Source organism: Entelurus aequoreus, linkage group LG09, assembly GCF_033978785.1.
Source record: "Entelurus aequoreus isolate RoL-2023_Sb linkage group LG09, RoL_Eaeq_v1.1, whole genome shotgun sequence".
NCBI lineage: Eukaryota > Metazoa > Chordata > Actinopteri > Syngnathiformes > Syngnathidae > Entelurus > Entelurus aequoreus.
The window spans coordinates 51,050,923-51,072,848 of NC_084739.1; the positions used below are offsets into that span (position 1 = coordinate 51,050,923).

A 21,926-nucleotide genomic window follows, 5' to 3' on the forward strand; every position below is an offset into this window, starting at 1 on the left:
GCCTCTTCCCCCTACACACCTGGAAGTGCAGCCCAGAAGAAAATAAAGAAATATGGCCACCACTAGCATAAAAGTTGAAACACAACAAAGAAGCAGCAACTTCTTAAATTCACGTTGTGGTGCACAGTAATCTTGCCCTGAATGCAGCCCGCAGGCAGGCACAGAATATGTCCGTGACTGAACTACTATATCGGTCCCGAATGGGAGAATAAACACATCTATTAATTTATTCAGAAAAAGACACTTTATATGTAAATCATTTTTAATCTGACTTTTTGTTTGTTTTTTTGTTTTTGTGTTTGCTCTAATTCAACTCGTTTTAATACAACACTTTTTTTTAAAATCATTTTTGAGTTTATGGATAAAAACATTTTGTTCCTGAAATAATCATTAAACATGTTTTATGTGCTGGTACACATTATTTTACAGTACCTCAAATTCCAACTGCACTTTAATGTATTTTTATTAAGCATAAGATACAGAATTTGAGATTTTTAAAACTCCACAATCCGGGTCAATGTTTTCCATTTGCCAAAGCACTAGTAAGAAACACTGATGTATACAAGTAATCAAAGAGTACAAATAATAATTTACCATTTGAAAGAGTTGTTTTTAATAAATGTTAACTTGAGCTCCCACTCAAACGTACTGTAAAAGAAGCAAAACCGTGGCCCTAAAACCGAGGTACGGACCGCAACGTGGGTTCCCTTTACTGTTGCACCTCTAGTAAACACAATCATATGTATGAACAAAATGACAGTTGTCAGCTGTTAGCATATATTACCACGATCAAACATGGTGGAAATGTCTATTACAAGATACCGCAGTAAAAAAACAGTAGGGATGCAACGGTACTACTCGGTATAATCCTTCACAGGACAATCTGACCTTAATAAAAAAAATAAACAAATTGTGATATTAATTGAGGTTGAATGAAATGAAAAAATTAATTGTGATCATTTTGTTTGCCATATTGCCCAGCCCTATGCTGATGCGACTAAGGCAAATGATGTAATTAAAGGCTCACATTCCAAATGGCTCATTTGGATCAAGTTTGGAAGAAGGCAAGATTATTTTACAAATATCTGCGCCATGCATCCATAGTTTGATTTCACATTTTTGGGATCTGACATACACAGATACCAACAAGTAAGAAAAGTTGGTTTTGCAAAATAGGACTCCTTTAAGTAAATTACTATGAAATGGTAAAAAATTGGAAAAGAAAATATTTTTTTTAAATTCAGGCTTAGTGACAAAACTTGTTTCCACAAGGAAAAAATAAAATGACAAATTATGAAAGTTAAAATAAAGTAAATATAAATACATGTCTTTTTAGGAGCTTTGTAGGGTCTTTAAGTGGTCTGTCAAGTGTTTCAATTATTAACTGTTTTACCTCTGTTTTATGCTGCAGTGGTGTCTTGCAGCTGGTAGGAAGCAAGGGTTGCTTTTCTGTCTTTGCATCCATGATTGACTTTTTAGCCTACTTGGACATACACACACGCCGGGTTGGCTAAGAATTTCAAACGAAGGAGAGAAGTTTCCCCAGCCATGGCCGCCTGGCACTGTTTGCTAGCTCCCAGTTTAAAAGATAGTGCCAGATGTGCACAAAGCATTTAATGTGCGGTTCCAAGATCGGAATTGCTTTTTCCAATTCTATTTAAAAAACAACAACTTCTGACTGTGTTGTAACCGCGGAACATCTATTCCTTAAACGATAACTATCGTCACATTTTATTCTCGAAAGATCTTGTCACATCCCTACTATATCCTCATGAGTGCAGGCGTCCTCTGCAGAGGACATCTGTGTTTTGCATAATAGCGCTCTGTTTTTCCAAAATGTTAATTGCAGAGGACACTGGTTCTCAGGAGGATATATACAGAGGTTTTTCAGTGTTCACTTTTCATAGGATTTCGCCGCAAGGTTGTCTTGGTTTTTATGTACTGTATGGCCAAATGTTGCAGGTAAAAAACCTGATTAGTGCATATCAATTTGTGGAATGAAGTGTTCAAACAAAGAATTCACATGTTGCTAACTCAGTCTGTGTGAGGAATTGATTGTGGTTAATTTAGAGTTTGGACACTATAGACATCTTTCAAGCAGGGAATTATCTTTATTACGTGCATTCATAGAACGCACACAGAACAATCAACAACTCCATATATGTCTCCTTAATTCATGACGAAGTAGGATGCACGTGATGAGGTGTTCAAGCGCGCTGCGTAATAGAGCGTTAGGCACACAGGCTTTCAGACAGTGTCTGTGCTTTTTTTTCATTGAGTCTGAACGCAAAATAATCCACCATGGGACCAAAGAAAAATCTGTTGCCAACGCGCATTTAGAAAGAACTCACAGTATGTGAACTTTAGACACATAATATTTGGCCATTTGTTTAATGCTGCTCCTGCTCATCATTCACACTGCTATCGGTTACTGGCACTGCTTGTGCAATTTCTTCTGCATATGTTTATGACTTTTTTTTTTTTTCAATTGAAAATATACTATTTGGAGATTTTTTTATATAGTACTCATTACTTTAAAGTTTCCTTTTATTGAAACCCTCATTGAAATTTCCGTTATGTTCACAAAACAATAAAGACTCTTGGATCTCCATCCTCTCTGCTCATCACTATATTTGCCATCCAAAACACATTTTATTCATTGTTTATATGTATTTCAAATTGTTTTCTGCATGTTACACTATCATTATTATCTACAGAAATGTAATTTGTTTTCATATTTTTGGTTGTCTGGAACAGATTAATTGGATTTTGATTGTTTTATTCATTGTAGGATATTTGTTTTTGTATGATTCTGTCTCCATTGGACATTTTGGAACATATCGCTAAAAACATGATGTGGAGGTACTACTGTACTCCAATATTGCTAACAAACACGATGTGGGGGTACCATTGTACTCCAAAATCAAATTAGCACTTCTCAAACAACTATATTTTTCCAACCTCCACAGAGGGACTCAATTGGTAAACCTTCCTTACGGACTAACTCCCCAACTAGTCTCAGTTCAATGTTTTGTTCTTCTAATCCTGAGACCAGATGTGGCCTTTTGTGAGTAGGAGACTTGGAAAAATTGGCTGTCAGAGGAACACGATACAGTGTTTGTGAAATACGAGCAGCTAGAAAGCTGTTCATTAACTGAATAGCACGGTAATGAGATGGTGGGTGGGCATTGATGGAAAGGCTGAAAAACATGACGTTTACTTACATTATAGTTTCTTCTGTTCACAAAAGATTGAAGTATAGTAGATGTAATGTTTTTGCCTATTGGTTTATTCAATAAGAAACTTAATGGATCTGCTTGAGCTATGAAGTACAGTTGTAGATTAAATGTACTTGTAGGCTGTGAATGTGAAACTTGTGATACAATATGTTGAAAAGATGGCAGTGAACATTTGACTTTAATGAGCTTTCACTACCAATATCCTGTTTTCTGGGATAGGCAGAAAATGCATCCAGAGATTTCAATGTATTCATTTATGCAACATTAAAAAAAATTGTTTGACAATTTGGTGTAACATTCACCTTCCAGGTGATATGTGCTGCCATCTTCTGACAATCCTGTTCCACAAAACATTGACTGCGTTATTTGTTTTAAAATCAGCACTTTTGCGGTTTTATGTCAATGTTGTTCCCTTAAAATCTCATTTGTTAAACATTGGTACAAGTTTAAAATGATCGCCTGTCAATGGGATCGTCCATCATGTCAGCATTAAGCTAGCAGCATTATAGCCAACCTTTTCCAGTTGGAAACTGTATTGTTGATACCACACTGTTGATTTAACATCATTCTTACATGTATGTACACTCTGTGTATGTAATAATGTACTTGCCTTAGTGTACTTAGTTTTACAGCAACTTAATTGCGGAGAATATCAATAACCTGAAGTTGGAAGTTTTTTCACCTCCATTTTAAAGGACTATTTACCTATCTGCCAAGTTACATTCAAACATTCAGAATAAAACATGTACATAAACGAGAGATGCACAAAGTGCCGTCTGTGTTACATTGTAGTAATTAAATAAGCAGCAACAATTGAAAATTACAGCAAAACTAAATAATGTAACAATAAAAAAAAATATGTTGATACTACAATGATTTGTTTTCAAATGTATGTATAAAATTTTAATCATTTGAAATAAAATAGACGGCAAAGCCATTTATGCAAATACTACAATGACATAATTTTAACGCCATGCCCCTGTCACCACAAAGAGATTTACCACATAAATAGAAAGAGCACTGTACCAAACAAAACCAGCACCTATAAGTGAATTACTTTGACTTTAAATTTCTGAAACATCACACATTTATTGTGATCCAAACAAACAGCTCAGTTTTAACTTCCAAATACAAGCACTAAATCACGCTGGCTCAATTTAGGTTTTAAGAACAAAAAAATATATGTTTGTGTATTGTGTGTGGATTACAGGACAAAACACAGAAAAATACAATATGTTGTTTTGAAGCTGCTTTACGTCACCAGGTACCTCATTCGTAAAAGCTTGCTGGGCACACTTGTACGCACTCTTCTCATTATAAATCACACCTTGAGTGAAATGTGCGCGGACAAGTTCATGCCCAGTGTCTGACACTCCTCTAACAAACATCCATAAATGGTCATGCTATTGCTTGGATTTTAATGACGTCATGTCCTGCCCAATGAATACGTGTGGTGGTCAAGCTAGTTCTGTTCTCAATGGGTACTAGGGGCCATTTAGCTTTTCTCAAAGAAAAAATGCCCTCTGCCTGCATTGTTTTCGGCTGTACGTATCATTCAAATCGCGAAAAGGATAAACGTTTCTTTAGAGTTCTTCGAGAGGTAATTAAAAAGAGTGGAAGAGCGCAACACATACACAATGTTGACATCTATAGTTATAGTTTGATAAAGACGGGGGGAAAGACGCTACTCGTAAACAATGCATGCAACAGCAACAAACATGCCAGAAGACGCAAAGTTAAATTATGAAATGCAACCTTACCCAAGCAAAAATGATTTACTTTTATCTGGGAGAGTCTTGATACCAATTTCCTTGACCCAGCCACACACAAAGAAGTTGTAGATCTCCATGCTTTTCCAAGTTTCTGTTTTATCATGTAGAATCATGGCATCTGGAGCACAATCGTTCGATACGTCTGGGTACGCCACCGACATAATCCTTGATATCACTGAACAATTTTTTTTTTGATAAAGTATAAGAATCTATTCCATTAGTTAGAGTTTTTGTTGTATCTGCTTTTTGCAGAAAGATTTAAGCCTCTTTTGTACTCCGATAGTTCGTGGGCTGCTTGCTGTACAACAGCCATCTTAGCTTAGTCGACCACCACCATTGGTTTTCACTTCCGGTAAGAAGTCACGTGTCGGAATACCAGCTATTGGAATGCCAATATTTGACCAATCATAATGTCAGCTTAACCGTGACTGACAGTGGTTAATGAGATAAATAAAATAGTATCATGTTTTCCAAATCGTTGTCCAAATATGGATTTTTTATTTATAAGTTACATTTGTATAAGTAGTGCAAAGTATATACTGTGTTGAAAGACATTAGTAGTCATCATGAACAATGTAAAAAGCTATTAGAATTGGCACCCGTACATGATGACTTCAATATAAATACATACTATTACTGGCACAATAGATGAGTTTTTGTATGGGTTATCTTATAAAAAAAACATTTGAATGGTAATAATGATACAATATTTTACATTGTAAATGTGTATATCACATAATTTTTCTATACCAACGTTTGCAGTTAAAGTAACGTACATACATTTCCCCTCTGCTGACGCAACTTTCTTGTGTGGAGCATCCTTCATAAATGATGTCCCATCTTTAGGTTTTAGATTTTTTGCAAATGTTTTGTTGTTTTTTTGTTTTATTTATAACAGACCCAATTGTTGGAGACCTCAACGTTCATGTCTGTTGTCCTCTGAAGTTGCTTTTTACATATTTGAGTTATTTTAATTTCATGCAACATTGTGCTGCTACCACACAAGAACAGGGCCACGCTTTGGATCGTATAATGACACATAATCTTGATATACTTAACGTTCAAATACGTGATGCTATCTTCTCTGACCATATGCCCGTGTTGTTTGAATTCTACTCGCCCTGTCCACTGCTGCGGAGTTCTCCTCTGCCTTTAATTCCGTTCTGGACACTTTGCCCACTCTCTCTTTAAATACAGAAGATTTGATGTCCTGCTTTCACACTTGTTGTCTAATTCTTGATTCTATTGCTCCTTTAAAACTCATGAGCCCTAAGGCTAAAGGTGAGCCATGGTTAAATAATGTAACAAGAGAGGCCAGGCGTAGGTGCAGACAGATAGTGTGTAAATGAAAAAAAGATACGCTTCATGTTCCCCATGCCATCATGAAAGACTCCTGGAAAGAGTTTCAGAACGTTCTGAAGGTAGAAAAGAACAAACATTGTTCTGACATCATTACAAGTAATTTTAACAACCCACATGTTTTATTAAAAACAATTAATTCTATTTTAAATGTTCCCCAACCCACATGCTTAGCTTTGTCAGAGGTCTGTGAAAAATGTATTGACTTTTTGATTCATAAGGTTGACACAATTAGGGCAAACATTTCTTTCCCATCTTTTGACCCTTCTATTTGTGTCACCTGTCCATTCACTTCCAAGCAGTTTGAGCCGCTGTTTCTGTGCTTGCTCAACAAAATTGTATCACAACTCAAACCTGCAGAATGTTCCACTGACTAAATGCCAACTCGTCTGTTCAAAGTTGTCTGGGATGGCATCGCCCCCCATGTCCAGTAAATAATCAACAGCAGTCTTGCTTCAGGGACGGTCTCAAATTATTTTAAGCAAGCTGTTGCAAAACCTCTGCTAAACTAACCTAACTTAGATCCCTCTATATTATCACATTTTAGACCCATGTCGAAGATTCCTTTTATTTCAAAGATTTTAGAAAAAGCTGTGCTTTTACAATTAGTCTTATCTTGATTTGCACATTATTCTTGATGTTTTTAGTCTAGTTGTAAAGCCTTTCATAGCACCAAATCTGCACTTTAAAGGGTTTTTAATTACCTTTAATATCCATTGATTCTGGTGATTCTGCCATTTTAATTCTTTTAGATCGAACTGCTGCATTTGACACAGTAGATCACACAACTCTCATTAGTCGCTTGGAACAATGTGTGGGTTTAGGTGGCACACCCAGGGGTTAAGAGCGTGGCTTTGCGTGGTCACCACGACCTCATCGTATAATTTGCATAATCTACTATGATGATATGATTTTCTTTAAAAAGGCTACAAATATATACACATACATTTAAAAATAAATCTGTTTTTAATTACTTTCAACATATTTTATATCATTTTGCCATATTTCCCATTGTTGCTCCTTATTGCACTTAATCTGCTTTGAGAATTTTTCAAGTGTCTAAAGACTTTTCATGACTTTTTAAAATTAAAAACGACTAGTAAAAAATCCAGCATCTTTTTCTGGTGTAATGTTAAAATGTACTTGTGTTTGACTATCTTTTTGTCCCTCCATGCCCCTGACGAAAGAGGAGAGCGGCAGAAAGCATGACTTCACTTCATGTTGATACTCCAGTTGGACTTTCTTTCTTTAAAAACCGCCACTATCCTCTATGTTGGAATGAACCCGATTGCAGCTCGTCCAAAATGCTGCTGCTCGCCTTTGAACTGTCACAAAAAAACATGAGCACATCACCCCCATTTTAACATCCCTTCACTGGCATTTTAGAAATAATTGTATAATTGTCTATCTGTGTTGAACCTGTGATGAGGTAGCAACTTGTCCAGGGGGTACCCTGCCCCCTCCGGGTGCTGCAGCTGGGATAGCTCCAGCACCCGCCGCAGGCCCGAGAGGGACAAGCGGTAGAAAATTAATGGAATTGTCTTGTTTGTTTTTTAATCGCTTAACGGATACGTCAACATACTGTATATGTCAGACTAGGGGTGTGGGAAAAAATCGATTCGAATTTGAATCGCGATTCTCACGTTGTGCGATTCAGAATCGATTCTCATTTTTTAAAAATCGATTTTTTTTTATTATTTTTTAATTAAAATATTATTTTTTTATTTTTTTTAATCAATCAATCCAACAAAACAATACACAGCAATACCATAACAATGCAATCCAATTTCAAAACCAAACCCGACCCAGCAACACTCAGAACTGCAATAAAAAGAGCAATTGAGAGGAGACACAAACCAAAAGTAATGAAACAAAAATTAATATCAAATCAAATCAAATCAACTTTATTTATAAAGCACATTTAAAATTTACCACAAGGGTAGCCAAAGTGCTGTACAATGGGCAGGTTAAAAGATAATACGAGAACCGAGCAAACACAACACAAACAGAACACGATAAAAAATAAATAAATAAAACATTATATTATTAATATTATCAACATCAGTATCAATATTGGTTACAATTTCAACATAGCAGTGATTAAAAATCCCTCATTGACATTATCATTAGACATTTATAAAAATAAAAAAAATGAACAATAGTGTCACAGTGGCTTACACTTGCATTGCATCTCATAAGCTTGACAACACACTGTGCCCAATATTTTCACAAAGATAAAATAAGTCATATTTTTGGCCTACTGAAACCCACTACTACAGACCACGCAGTCTGATAGTTTATATATCAATTATGAAATCTTAACATTGCAACACATGCCAATACGGCCGGGTTAACTTATAAAGTGCAATTTTAAATTTCCCGCGAAATATCCTGCTGAAAACGTCTCGGTATGATGACGTTTGCGCGTGACGTCACGGATTGTAGCGGACATTTTGGGACACCATTTTGTTCCAGCTATTAAGTCGTCTGTTTTCATCGCAAAATTCCACAGTATTCCGGACATCTGTGTTGGTGAATCTTTTGCAATTTGTTTAATGAACAATGGACATGGCAAAGAAGAAAGCTGTAGATGGGAAGCGGTGTATTAGCGGCCGGCCGCAGCACACGTAGCCGGTGTTTCATTGTTTACATTCCCGAACGATGACAGTCAAGCTTTACCATTGGCCTGGGACAAGCTTTACCATTGGCCTGGGACAACAGAGACTCTTACCAGGAAGACTTTGAGTTGGATATGCATGCTTGTGAAGATGGGACAACAGAGACTCTTACCAGGAGGACTTTGAGTTGGATACGCGCTACCGTGAGTACGCAGCTGCGGCTTCCAAACATTTGATCGCTTGCCCGTACGTGCGTGCCGCTATGTGCATGTCACGTACGTAACTTTAGGGAAATATATGTGCTGTATGAACTTTGCGGAGGTGAACGGTACTTTGGGCTGTGGGATTGAGTGTGTTGTGCGGGTGTTTGATTTGTATTGGCGGGTTATATGGACGGGAGGGGGGAGGTGTTTGTTATGCGGGATTAATTTGTGGCATATTAAATATAAGCCTGGTTGTGTTGTGGCTAGTAGAGTAATATATATGTCTTGTGTTTATTTACTGTTTTAGTCATTCCCAGCTGAATATCAGGTCCCACCCGCCTCTCACAGCATCTTCCCTATCTGAATCGCTTCCACTGCCCTCTAGTCCTTCACTCTCACTTTCCTCATCCACGAATCTTTTATCCTCGCTCAAATTAATGGAGAAATCGTCGCTTTCTCGGTCCGAATCGCTCTCGTTGCTTGTGGCCATGATTGTAAACAATGTGCAGATGTGAGGAGCTCCACAACCTGTGACGTCACGCTACTTCCGGTACAGGCAAGGCTTTTTTTATAAGCGACCAAAAGTTGCGAACTTTATCGTCGATGTTCTCTACTAAATCCTTTCAGCAAAAATATGGCAATATCGCGAAATGATCAATTATGACACATAGAATGGATCTGCTATCCCCGTTTAAATAAGAAAATCTCATTTCGGTGGGCCTTTAATAGTTAAAACAAATTTACATTATTGCAATCAGTTGATAAAACATTGTCCTTTACAATTATAAAAGCTTTTTACAAAAATCTACTACTCTGCTTGCATGTCAGCAGACTGGGGTAGATCCTGCTGAAATCCTATGTAATGAATGAATAGAGAATAGTTTTGAATCGGGAAAAAATCGTTTTTGAATCGAGAATCGTGTTGAATTGAAAAAAAAAAAAAGATTTTGAATCGAATCGTGACCCCAAGAATCGATATTGAATCGAATCGTGGGACACCCAAAGATTCACAGCCCTATGTCAGACCATTTAAAAATCTACACCCCCACAAGGTCTTTGAGGTCAGCTGATCAATTTCTTCTTGTGGTCCAAAAAACCCGTTTTGAATCCAGGTTCCGGGATCGTGCATTTTCTGCTGTGGCTCCAAAACTTTGGAACAATATCCCTCTTGCTATTCCGACGGCTCCCTCTTTAATGAGTTTTAAATCACGTCTTAAGACATACAGTACATTTACTCCTTAGCTTTTAAACCAACATGAGAGTTGTGTGATTTTAGTCTGTTTTATTTTATTTTATGTATTTTATCTCTCTTTTTTTTTTCAACAAAATAATACAAAATAATACTATAATAATAAAATTCCAATTCCAAAAACAAATCCGGCCCGGCAACATTCAGAATAGCAATAAACAGAGCAATTGAGAGGACACACAAACACGACACAAAACAATCCAAAAGTAGTCAAACAAAATGTTATAATATCAACAACTATATCAATATTAATAAGAATTCCAACATAGCAGTGATCAGAAATCCCTCATTGACACACAGCCATTTATAAAAAATAAAAACATTTAAAAAAATGTACACTAGTGTCACATAAGCTTGACAACACATTGTGTCCAATATTTTCCACAAATAGAAAATAAGTCATCTTTTAGGTTAATTTAATAGTTAAAACAAATTTAAATAATGAATCCCATATTCCAATATATGACTCATTATTATCTAAACTAAATGCAGTTTTTTCTACTGATATCATTTCCATAGCTTGTGTATACCAGTTAGTATGAGTTGGAGTATCAACATCTATCCATTTTTTTAGTATTACCCTTTTTGTGATGATGCATATTGAAAGAAATTCATTTTTATTCTTATTTATTTTATTCTTATATCTTCTTATTTGATCTCTTTTGAGTTCAATGTCTTTTTTTACAATTTACTGTCATTAATTGTATCCTGCTTCTAAATGTGTGTTTTAACTCCTGTGCAGCACTTTGTGAAATTTGTATTGTTTATTGAAAAGTGCTATATAAATAAAGCGGATTGTATTGCATGTTTTTGTGTCAAAATGATGACTGTTAAAGTTAATGTGTTAACAACCAATGCAAATAATCCCTACAAATATTGCAGTAATCATTTATAAACACAGATTATTCAAACACATTATTTTGACTGCACATGCTCTATTACCACTGGATGGTTACCAAAAAGGAGGAATGGGTTGTTATAGGGCCGGTGATCGGGTAAATACATTGAACAACAACTGTTGGCAAATTTCACTTAAAATAAAACCAAACAGTAAGCAAATGTGTGCATTCAACTGCAACATGTTTAAAAATATTAATTTATGGCATTATTTTCATGAAATGTTGTTTTTGGTTTTTTTTAAGTTGTGTCAAAATATTTGGGTCTCTTTTAATTCATTAAAATTCTGCATGCAAGTAGTTCACTGAGCTTAGTCACAAAACACAAAAATGTGGTTAATCTGAATAAAAAACTCAATTATTTGACAGCACAAAGCAATATAGAAATAACTTAATGTTTTGTTAATATTGCTGTTTAGAATATAACATCGTGGCTTGACCGACTCTAATATAAAGACAAATGACGTATATATAAAATGTCCTTTAAGATTTGTTTGTATCTTAGCACTCCTGAAATAAATATTTGGTAACATTATCAATAAGGAATAAACTAGAAGGACTAATATATTTGATAATGTTGATTTAAATACACTAGTAGATAGTCCTTTTGCAGCAGTGATTATTGGCACAAAGCAAAAAGTTTCTGGCTTTGGAAGGTGTTCGACCAGGAGATGGCAGTACTTGACAACATATCCACTCGGACTGTTTTTTACTGATATTTTATCAAATGTACTGCTGCTTGTCGATGATGATTTTAGTTGCATTTAGTAAAGGCAATCACTCAATGCATTGTTATAAACATGGACCCTAAATAAAAAAGGCCTGTGAACTGTAACACAGGGAACTCTCCTGAAGGAATCAATAAAGTACTATATATCTATCTAATAGGAATGTTCTTGAACCTAAGCATTCTCTTTGTCATATTACAATGTCACATTATTGAATTAGTTAAAGCCCTTTAATAAAATAAATGCATTATAAATTAGAACTACTCTACAGTCATACTCAAAAAGTTTGATTGCAAAGGTATTTTTTTCCTCAACATGCAATGTTAAGTTAAAGTTAAAGTACCAATGATTGTCACACACACACTAGGTGTGGTGAAATGTGTCCTCTGCATTTGACCCATCCCCTTGTTCATCCATTGGGAGGTAAGCGGAGCAGTGAGCAGCAGCAGTGGCCAGCGAATCATTTTAGGTGATTTAACCCCCAATTCCAACCCTTAATGCTGAGTGCCAAGCAGGGAGGTAATGGGTCCCATTTTTATAGTGTTTGGTATGACTCGGCCGGGGTTTGAACTCACAACCTACCGTTCTCAGTGAGGACACTCTAACCACTAGGCCACTGAGTAGGTTAGCAATGTAGTTGTATCCAATTCACACACAACAAATCAGATGATTTAAACAATGCTCTAATTTTTTACAAATATGCCTGTTACCAATCTCCTGATATGCCTGCTATTCCATGTTTTAGAATGCTAAGTGACGATCAATGACGCTAACTGAAGCAACAGCAGTTACCGTATTTTCCGCACCATAAGGCGCCCCGTGTTATTAGCCGCACGTTCAATGAACGGCATATTTCAAAACTTTGTTTACCTATTAGCCGCCCCGTGCTATTAGCCGCACCTACGCTACGCTAAAGGGAACGTCAACAAAACAGTCAGATAGGTCAGTCAAACTTTAATAATATATTACAAACCAGCATTCTAACAATTTTGTTCACTCCCAAAATGTAATGTGCAAATGTGCAATCACTCAAAATAGTGCAGAGCAATAGCAACATCAATAACTCAACGTTGCTCATACGTTAGTGTCACACAACACACAAAATAAACATTCAAAGCTCACTTTCTGAAGTTATTACTCATCCACAAATCCATCAAATTATTCTTCTTCGGTGTGCTTCACTTGTTTTTTGGCACCATCTGTGAAGTGGACGTGCATGCAGTCGTAGATCAACAGGGACGTAGCTGCGTGAAAAAAGTCACCCAGTGTTTTCGCTCATCTTTTCTTCATCCATCCATCCCTTCGAGTTAGCTTTTATGATGACGCCGGCTGGAAAGTTCTCTTTTGGCAAGGTCTTCCTTTTGAATATCACCGTGGGTGAAAGTTTCTGGCCGTTGGCATGGCAAGCTAGCTAGCTCACGGTGAAGGACGACTTCTCATTGCCTGTGGTGCGAATATTCACCGTACGTGTTCCCGTTGTATCCACAGTGCGGTTCACATGAATATCAAAAGTCAGTGGAACCTTGTACGCGTGTCTCTTAGTAGGAGACATTTTGTGGTCTTTACAGAAACACACAAACGAAATGAAACGTAATATCCGCGCGCTTCTTCTTCTACGGGGGCGGGTGCTCACCTTGGCGGTTGCTTACAGTAGAAGAAGAAGCGCTTCCTCTTCTATGGAGCGGTTGCTTACCGTAGAAGAAGAAGCGCTTCCTCTTCTATGGGGAAAAAAGATGGCGGCTGTTTACTGTAGTTGCGAGACCTAAACTTTATGAAAATAAATATTAATATTAATCCATATATAAGGCGCACCAGGTTATTAGCCGCACTGTCAGCTTTTGAGAAAAATTGTGGTTTTTAGGTGCGGCTTATGGTGCGGAAAATACGGTATTTTGTTAGCGACATTGTTATTGTAAGAGCAAACACTCAGGAACTCTTTTTTTAGCATACTAACACATCGGCATGCTACGTTATTGGCCGTAAAACCGTAAAAATGCCTTTGAGTTTGTAATGCACAACACTTTGATGGGACTTCAATTTGTAATGGTTGAAAAACATGAACAATCATAATACAGTATCTGTAAAGTATTAGCCCACATTTCATGTTTTGTTTGTACACAGCTAGCCAGACAACGTACGCCGTCTGCCATGATACATGCATGACGTACTGCATGTATCATGATCGATATAGTGTGACTCACTCGATGGACAGTTGTCTATTTGGTCCAGCTCGTCAGAGATGTTTTTCTGGTTAATTATGAGTAAGCAATCTTTTTATGTCGAAATAGCATGGCTTTACTTTCACTTCACTCTCTCGGGTTCTGTCTGCTCCAACGTCTCACTCTTCCTTTGTACTCGCTTATAAGCTGTAGTTTAGCCTCCATAAATTTAGATTAAAAAAGATAAGGTTGTGAATCCTCATTTGTCCAAAAATAGTATCCACTCGGGATCCATTGCACCGGTCACCCAGGATGGGTCCCCACATCTGCGGTCCATTCTAAGATTTCTCGTTGTTCCCATTGGGGTGAGTTTTTGCTTGCCCTGATGTAGGATCTGAGCCGAGGATGTCGTTGTGGCTTGTGCAGCCCTTGGAGACATTTGTGATTTAGGGCTATATAAGTAAACTTTGATTGATTGGTTGAGAGAATACATATGACAACAGGACAAAAATCAAATATGGTGATGATTCAGAAATAGTTAGTTTGTTAAATGGATATCATGGGTAGGGATATATATCATTAAGATTTTACTGATATGATAACCTTATCGATGTTCCTTACCAATACCAGTATTTTCACGCATTTTAATTACCATTTACTTTAGCACAAGAGGTTGAACACCTCCAACACAATGTACTGTAACATCTCACAACGGTAAAGTATTTTATCAACTGCTGTTTTTTTTTACAGTTTTAAACAAGTCAACTGTGTGTGCAGTGCAAACTGAAATGCAGTTATGTCATCTTCTTGTAAAGACCACACAGATCCATCACTCTGTTTCTATTCATTACAATAGCACTCAGCTGGAAATAATATTTATGTATGGCATGCATGTGCAAAACACAGACTTTTTACAATATATCATATCAAATATAGCCTATAAATCCATACAATCAATTAGCATGTTATGTGGGTGTGTATTTCGTAACAAAAGGAATTGTTATTTGTGTTTATGTTGCACACGGACGTATTTGAGTGACGGACAGGAAGCCATACTGAGTGTTAACAGCGCAATGGTGTGACGTCAGACAGCAAACAGACACCTGTCAGTTACAGTGGATGCTATCTTGCGTCAAAGCAACTTTATGGATTATTACATTACCTAAATTCTTCATGAGTGGTTTAATATAGGCCTGTGGTTTAATGAATCGCTCGGAGGACGGTTGATAAAACGCGGTCTTTGAGGAACTTTTGAGGAGGAAATATTGTTGTGTTACAAACTTATGTGTGGTGTTGCTACCTTATTTGTCATTGTTCAAAGCTTATGTTAATTTGTAGCAGTGGCAGATGAACGAAATGTGACAGCGTGTCATAATAATGTCGGTCACCTGAAACAAAAAAATACTGATAGCAGTATTGTTAGCCCAGAGTATTCATGGTCCCCATGGACTGACCTAATTAGGAACCAGTCCTAAAAAAAAAATGGTACTCGACATACATCCCTAATTATGGGTGTCAGTTGTCGAGTGCTATATCGTCATAGTTTGTTTACATGGACGAGTCCTCGCAAGACGCAAAGATGAATCATGAAATTCAACCTCACCCAGGCAAAAACAATGCATGATTTATCCGGGAGAGTCTTAATACCAATTTCCATGACTGAACCACACACAAAGCAGTTGTAGACCTCCATGCTTTTCCAAGTTTTCATCTTTTTTGTCATGTAGAATCACGTCTGGGGCACAAGATAGCTGGATAAGTGTGGGAACTCCATTGACGGATAATCCTTGATATATGCCCCTCAAGAGAGTTTGTGCGCTGCTTGCTGCACAACAGCCATCTTGGCTTGGTTGACCACCACTGTTTTCACTTCCGGGAAGAAGTCAAGTTACGGAATACAATAAGGCAAAAATGTACTTTGAAACATACTGAATGTAAAGAACATGAATACATGTTCAACATGATGAAGACGATTAAGCCAAATTGTTAGAAGCAGAGTAGCCAAACATCTTACCTATTAGGCCATATGACAGGAACTTGTTGACAGAGGTAAGGGCGAGACCTGTGATTGGTCCTGTGGTGTCCTCAGATCGCACAACCTCTAGAAAGGGTCTTAAAAAGACATTGGGTTCCACGTCTGACAGCTCTGAAACAAGAAAGCAGATGAACATGTCACACATTGCAAAAAGCCAACAATACTTTTAAAAATTTCTGGCAGTGTACACATGGGGATCATCAGTGACCGGACCACATAGTGTATCACATATCCAGTGTAAATAATTCTATGAAAACACCCTAACACTCAAATACAGCATATTTTCTCACTCTATCACTTCATTAATCAGCAGGCTTTGCCAGATATTCCACTCCAGGAACCCGCTTTGACCTTGCTTGACTCCAAAAGACTATATTGGGTACTTTTCAAGAGACAATGAGGGTCATGAGGGGGTGGCAAAACAATTAATAACGAAGAAGCTTAGATGAGTCACGCAGGCCATTGTCAAACATTGAGTACATGTCTTGGCAATCCCGCACAAATAATTGCTCTATTGACGTTCTGAGTTTTTAAAAAAAAAATGAGTCTCCTCCTTAAAATATCCACATTTTTTAACTTTAACTTAATTTATGTATTTCACATTTGTTCTCCTGGGGTTCTATTTTATGTTGAGCAGTCATTTTACATTGTGTAAATTTAGTCACAAAGAAAAACTAAATTCCCTGTGAAGTATACAATATAGTAGGGTTGTCCCGATCTAGAGGAGATATCAGTCCGATTTCATTTTAAAAAACTAAATAAAAACGGAATATATGTGCTTGCATGCAAAATGTGTGATATCATTTCTGATACAAGCAGGCCGGGACAGCTCTACAATGTAGTATTATAATAATCCTGATACCAGAGTGATGCATACTTCATAACCATTGAACACTCAACATCATTAGATGTAAAGATAAATTCCTGAAATACAAAATAATTAAGGTGAAAAAAAGTGATCTTGATTGTTTCTATCAACAACCAAGAAAGACATAAAAGTAGGTTTTACTATCCATGACTCTTGGCTGTGGAAAAAAAACAGATAGTATTGATGGAAGCCGAGTGTTGAAATTAATCTGTCAATAGATCCTGATGAAGACTTGATCACAGGCGATCACCCTGAAACTGCTATGGCTGCTTTCACAAAGACCACAGATTGGAAAGTTAGATTTTGTTTTATTGATCTGGCTGGCCAGCAATGTGTCATTGGTCATCACCAATCATCTTAGATAAAGCCTCAATTGAGGCTCAGTTTAAAGTCAGGCTGACCAATAACAACTAAAAAGCATTTGAGGTGTAAAGCCGTCTGACATGTATCCATATAAGGATGGAGCTTCCACATTTAAGAGAGTGTGCAAGCCCAACATTAACTTAATTGGTTGAAAAGGAAGTTGTAAGAGCTAAAGTAGGTATGTACAGATCTTATTGACCATGAGCCTAATCCCATCTACCTTCACTATGGTAGAACTCCATCTTTCTGCTTCACGGGGTATCCTGCCATGTGTGGATTAGCACTCACAGTGAACTCAGCAGAAAGAGAAAATGAGGGGGGAGCTAGGGGTGAACCTATGCCCCCACGAGACCAGCTATGGATGAAGCAGGCTTACTGCAGAAAGAGAAACCGTCTTTAACACATGCACATCTATTGGCACTGGAGCAGAAAAGGCTTACAATACCCGGAGCAAAAACAGGAGATGAAACTGAGCCGCAGACACACATTATTATGCAGACAATGAAGGGAAAAACATAGACCATCAGAAATGAAATACAAACAATGCCCACATTGTACCAAAGCTGACGATAAAACACACAATTATTTCCATCTGGAGCCTACAGAGATTATTGTAAGTCTACCTAAGCGGAGTCAAGAGTTACACAAACAAGACAGTCTTAGATAGCGTAACAAGCTGAGTAGTACAGTAGGTACATGAAAGGCAGAGGAGGATTACAGTTTTACACTCCCCGATGTGCAACTCAGTGTTATCTTCATCGCATAAGTTTAATTTAGGGCGTGTTTACATTTCAGGCTAAATCTATTCTAGTGTTTGGAGGAGCTAACATTATTGTATTCGCAAATATATTTTAAATGTCCTAATACTTTAGTAGCACATGAGCTTCACATTGAATGCAGTATTTCTCTCGGTCTACAGCTTTGGAGGACAAGGGTTTATCCACACAATTACAAGCACATATGCACGTACAAAGCGTAGCCGACTGTATTGCAAACGTCGCTCGTGAAAAATGGCGACTAAAGAGAAGCAGAGTGTTTTTTCAACTGGAAATCATTAATGGTTACAACAATCACTTTGAATGCAAATGTTGATCCCAATTCGTAAAATAAGCTGTTTGCGCCCTCTAAACAAGTCATAGGCTCCGTTCACACTGCAGGGTAGGATGCCCAATTCAGATGTTTTCAATCTAATCTTTTTATGTAGTCGTTCACATGCTAAAAAAAAGGCGATGTCTAATGTGAACACAATCTGACCCAAATGCAGACATGATGTTACACATGCTGCAGTGTTTATGGAAGTAAACAAGACGCCAATTCTAGTAGGTCTCAGTCCTGGCACTTTTGTGGCATTTTCATGGATTTAGTGTATTCAAAAGCTACATTCACAGTGCAGGGTAGGATGTCCGATTCAGATTTTTTTATCAAATCCGATCTTTTTATGAAGTCATTCACATTTCCAAAAACATGTGATGTCTAATGTGAGTACTATCTGACCCGCATGCAGACGTGACGTTATGACGTCACACGTGCTGCAGTGTTTACAGAAGTAAACATGTCTCCAATTCTAGTAGGTCTCAGTCATGGTGCATATGTGGCAATTTCAAGGATTTTGTGCAATCAAAGACCACATTTTCTGAACGGAATCATTGCGCGCAGAAGATTGGGAAAGGAAGAGAGCAAGCATTATAAATCTTGTAGTTTGCAGGACATTTGTTTCAATGTCTGCTCTGTAGAGAGTGTGGGCGAGCAGTCGAGTCGAAGACAGCTGGTGGAACATTGACATGAGCTCCTAAAACATTATTTTCGTTTATTTTCTGCTCATTTGTCAACTATTTATTTTGCAACTGTTTATTTTGTCGAATAATTATGATGCTCAGAGCTTTTTGATTACGTTCTGGTCAGATGAATGCGACCGAAGCGTTCGCACTGCAGTCGCATCACATACTTAAGAGGCTTGGCTCAGATTTGAAAAATCCGGAAATGCACTGTTCACATAGACATGAAAAAAAATCCAATACAGGTCACATTTGAGCAAAAAAACAGCGGAATTGACCTGCAGTGTGAATAAGGCCAAAGTCAACATTTTCTGAACCGAATTATTGCGCGCAGAAGATTAATAAGTAAGATACATATCTGATTTATATCCACATACTATAGGAGCCTGGGTCAGATATTAAAAGTCTGAATTGCACTGTTCACATTGACATGAAAAAAATCAGATACAGGTCACATATGGGCAAAAAAATCGGAATTGACTTGCAGTGTGAAGAAAGCCATATACACCCAGAAAATACACTCAGATGTACAGAAGTAGGGCTGTCAAACTGCTGCATGCCTGCAGTATTAAACAGAGTCTTAGTGGTAGCGAAGAAGACAAAATTGTACAAAGACAGTCTTCCTCCGTCATATTACCGCTGCCATTACAATACACTTAATTTCAATCTGCCAGAAAACATTTAGATAGAAATATCACAGAATAGCATGATCGTATTGTGAGACCATTTTTCGTTGTTTTGTTATTAGACCGGATGTGAAACGTAGGGCTATTATTGTGAAGCCGCCAAACGGTGTGAGAAAAAGACTTGACATGTTTCTGCTGAGCTTTTATTCCATCTTACTTAAGCAGTTTGAGTAACAATCTACATTTTATCTTATAAATGCACTTAACTATAATCCAAACACGGACATGAAGGTCCTCCATTCTACAAGCAGCTATGCGCACGAGCAGCATTTGCTCCAATGTCGTCTGTCTCACGGCGATTGAAGGTAAAATTGTCTCGTCTTGTCCGGAGAATGACTTGCCATGGCTTTGCATCTGAGATTTTCATTAGGTCCCCCTTTCTTTGTGCAGTTCTGCTAGCTATTTTTGAGCTTGTTGCTCAACAGTAACTGGACACCATTCCACTTTCTCCCAAGCTACGGAACGGGCCGAGAGTCAAAAACGTTAATCGCATGTAAAAAAAAGCATCGCCTTTAAAAGAACTTATAGTCAACGCGTTATTATTGTGTTAAATTTGACAGCCCTAACTACAAGCCAATCGTATTTCACCATAACATGGGAATTTTTCCGACACGTTGACCTAGTGGTAGGCATTTATATGATTGTGATGGGTGAAAAATTTCAGGTTGATTATGATGATCAGCATATTAACTCAATCAAACATGGCGAAAATGTCCGTGACATAAGTCAATCAGAGTTGACCATTTCCCACATCACTTCTAATTGCAAGTTGCCGCGGACGAAAATTTGGCGCTAAATTTGCAGCTAAATAATACATTTCCGCCATGTCTTGGGAGTTATCCTCCAAATTAGAAGTTATATTTGAGAAAAAAGTTGTGTGGTGGTTTGCGTCGTTAAAGTGATGTCATCGTACAAGTTATGTACAACACAACAAATGTGATGAATCATTGGAAAGCGTGAAAATGCGAGCTGAGTCTGCACAGCTTGCTAACAGCATACGTAGCATTATCAGTTTAGTTACTACTAACGGACTGATATTAGAACTTTAAACTATCTGTATTGTTATTAAATATGATGCACATTTGCAAGTAACTATGATGTGAACAGCTAATGTAGCATCATAATTTGAAAATGGAAATGTTTACATTTTAAAATGTTTTGATTATCCCAGTCAGAGCACTTTATTTGGGTCTTAAATAACAGAAAACAGTCAGGACTGTAAAATAGTTCACTGTAGTATTTTATATTTTTCTACATTTAAACAAACAGGTTTTATAACACTACAGTGGTACTTGGGTTTTTGCATGATTCAGATTTTGACCAAAAATTGTGCCAATATGTTTTAATCGTTATCGTAAATCGTCTCGGTTATCTACGGCCAAACATTAGGCACATTTAATTTATCACTTTTATGTACAAACCCCGTTTCCATATGAGTTGAGAAATTGTGTTAGATGTAAATATAAACGGAATACAATGATTTGCAAATCGTTGTCAACCCATATTCAGTTGAATATGCTACAAAGACAACATATTTGATGTTTAAACTGATAAACCTTTTTTTTTTTGCAAATAATCATTAACTTTAGAATTTGATGCCAGCAACACGTGACAAAGAAGTTGGGAAAGGTGGCAATAAATACTGATAAAGTTGAGGAATGCTCATCAAACACTTATTTGGAACATCCCACAGGTGAACAGGCAAATTGGGAACAGGTGGGTGCCATGATTGGGTATAAAAGTAGATTTCATGAAATGCTCAGTCATTCACAAACAAGGATGGGGCGAGGGTCACCACTTTGTCAACAAATGCGTGAGCAAATTGTTGAACAGTTTAATAAAAACCTTTCTCAACCAGCTATTGCAAGGAATTTAGGGATTTCACCATCTACGGTCTGTAATATCATCAAAGGGTTCAGAGAATCTGGAGAAACCACTGCACGAAAGCAGCTAGGCCTGTGACCTTCGATCCCTCG

At 37.3% G+C, this 21,926-nt stretch overlaps 1 protein-coding gene across 2 annotated transcripts in view; it reads right to left on the minus strand.

Moving 5' to 3' along the window:
• The window catches only part of gbf1 (golgi brefeldin A resistant guanine nucleotide exchange factor 1), a 236,157-nt gene that overhangs the window by 108,508 nt on the left and 105,723 nt on the right, over positions 1–21,926 (minus strand). For both annotated transcript variants that reach the window (XM_062058899.1, XM_062058897.1), the window contains exon 4: positions 16,238–16,369. In XM_062058899.1, coding sequence (XP_061914883.1) covers positions 16,238–16,369 — 132 coding nt within the window. The remainder of the gene's footprint in view (positions 1–16,237; positions 16,370–21,926) is intronic.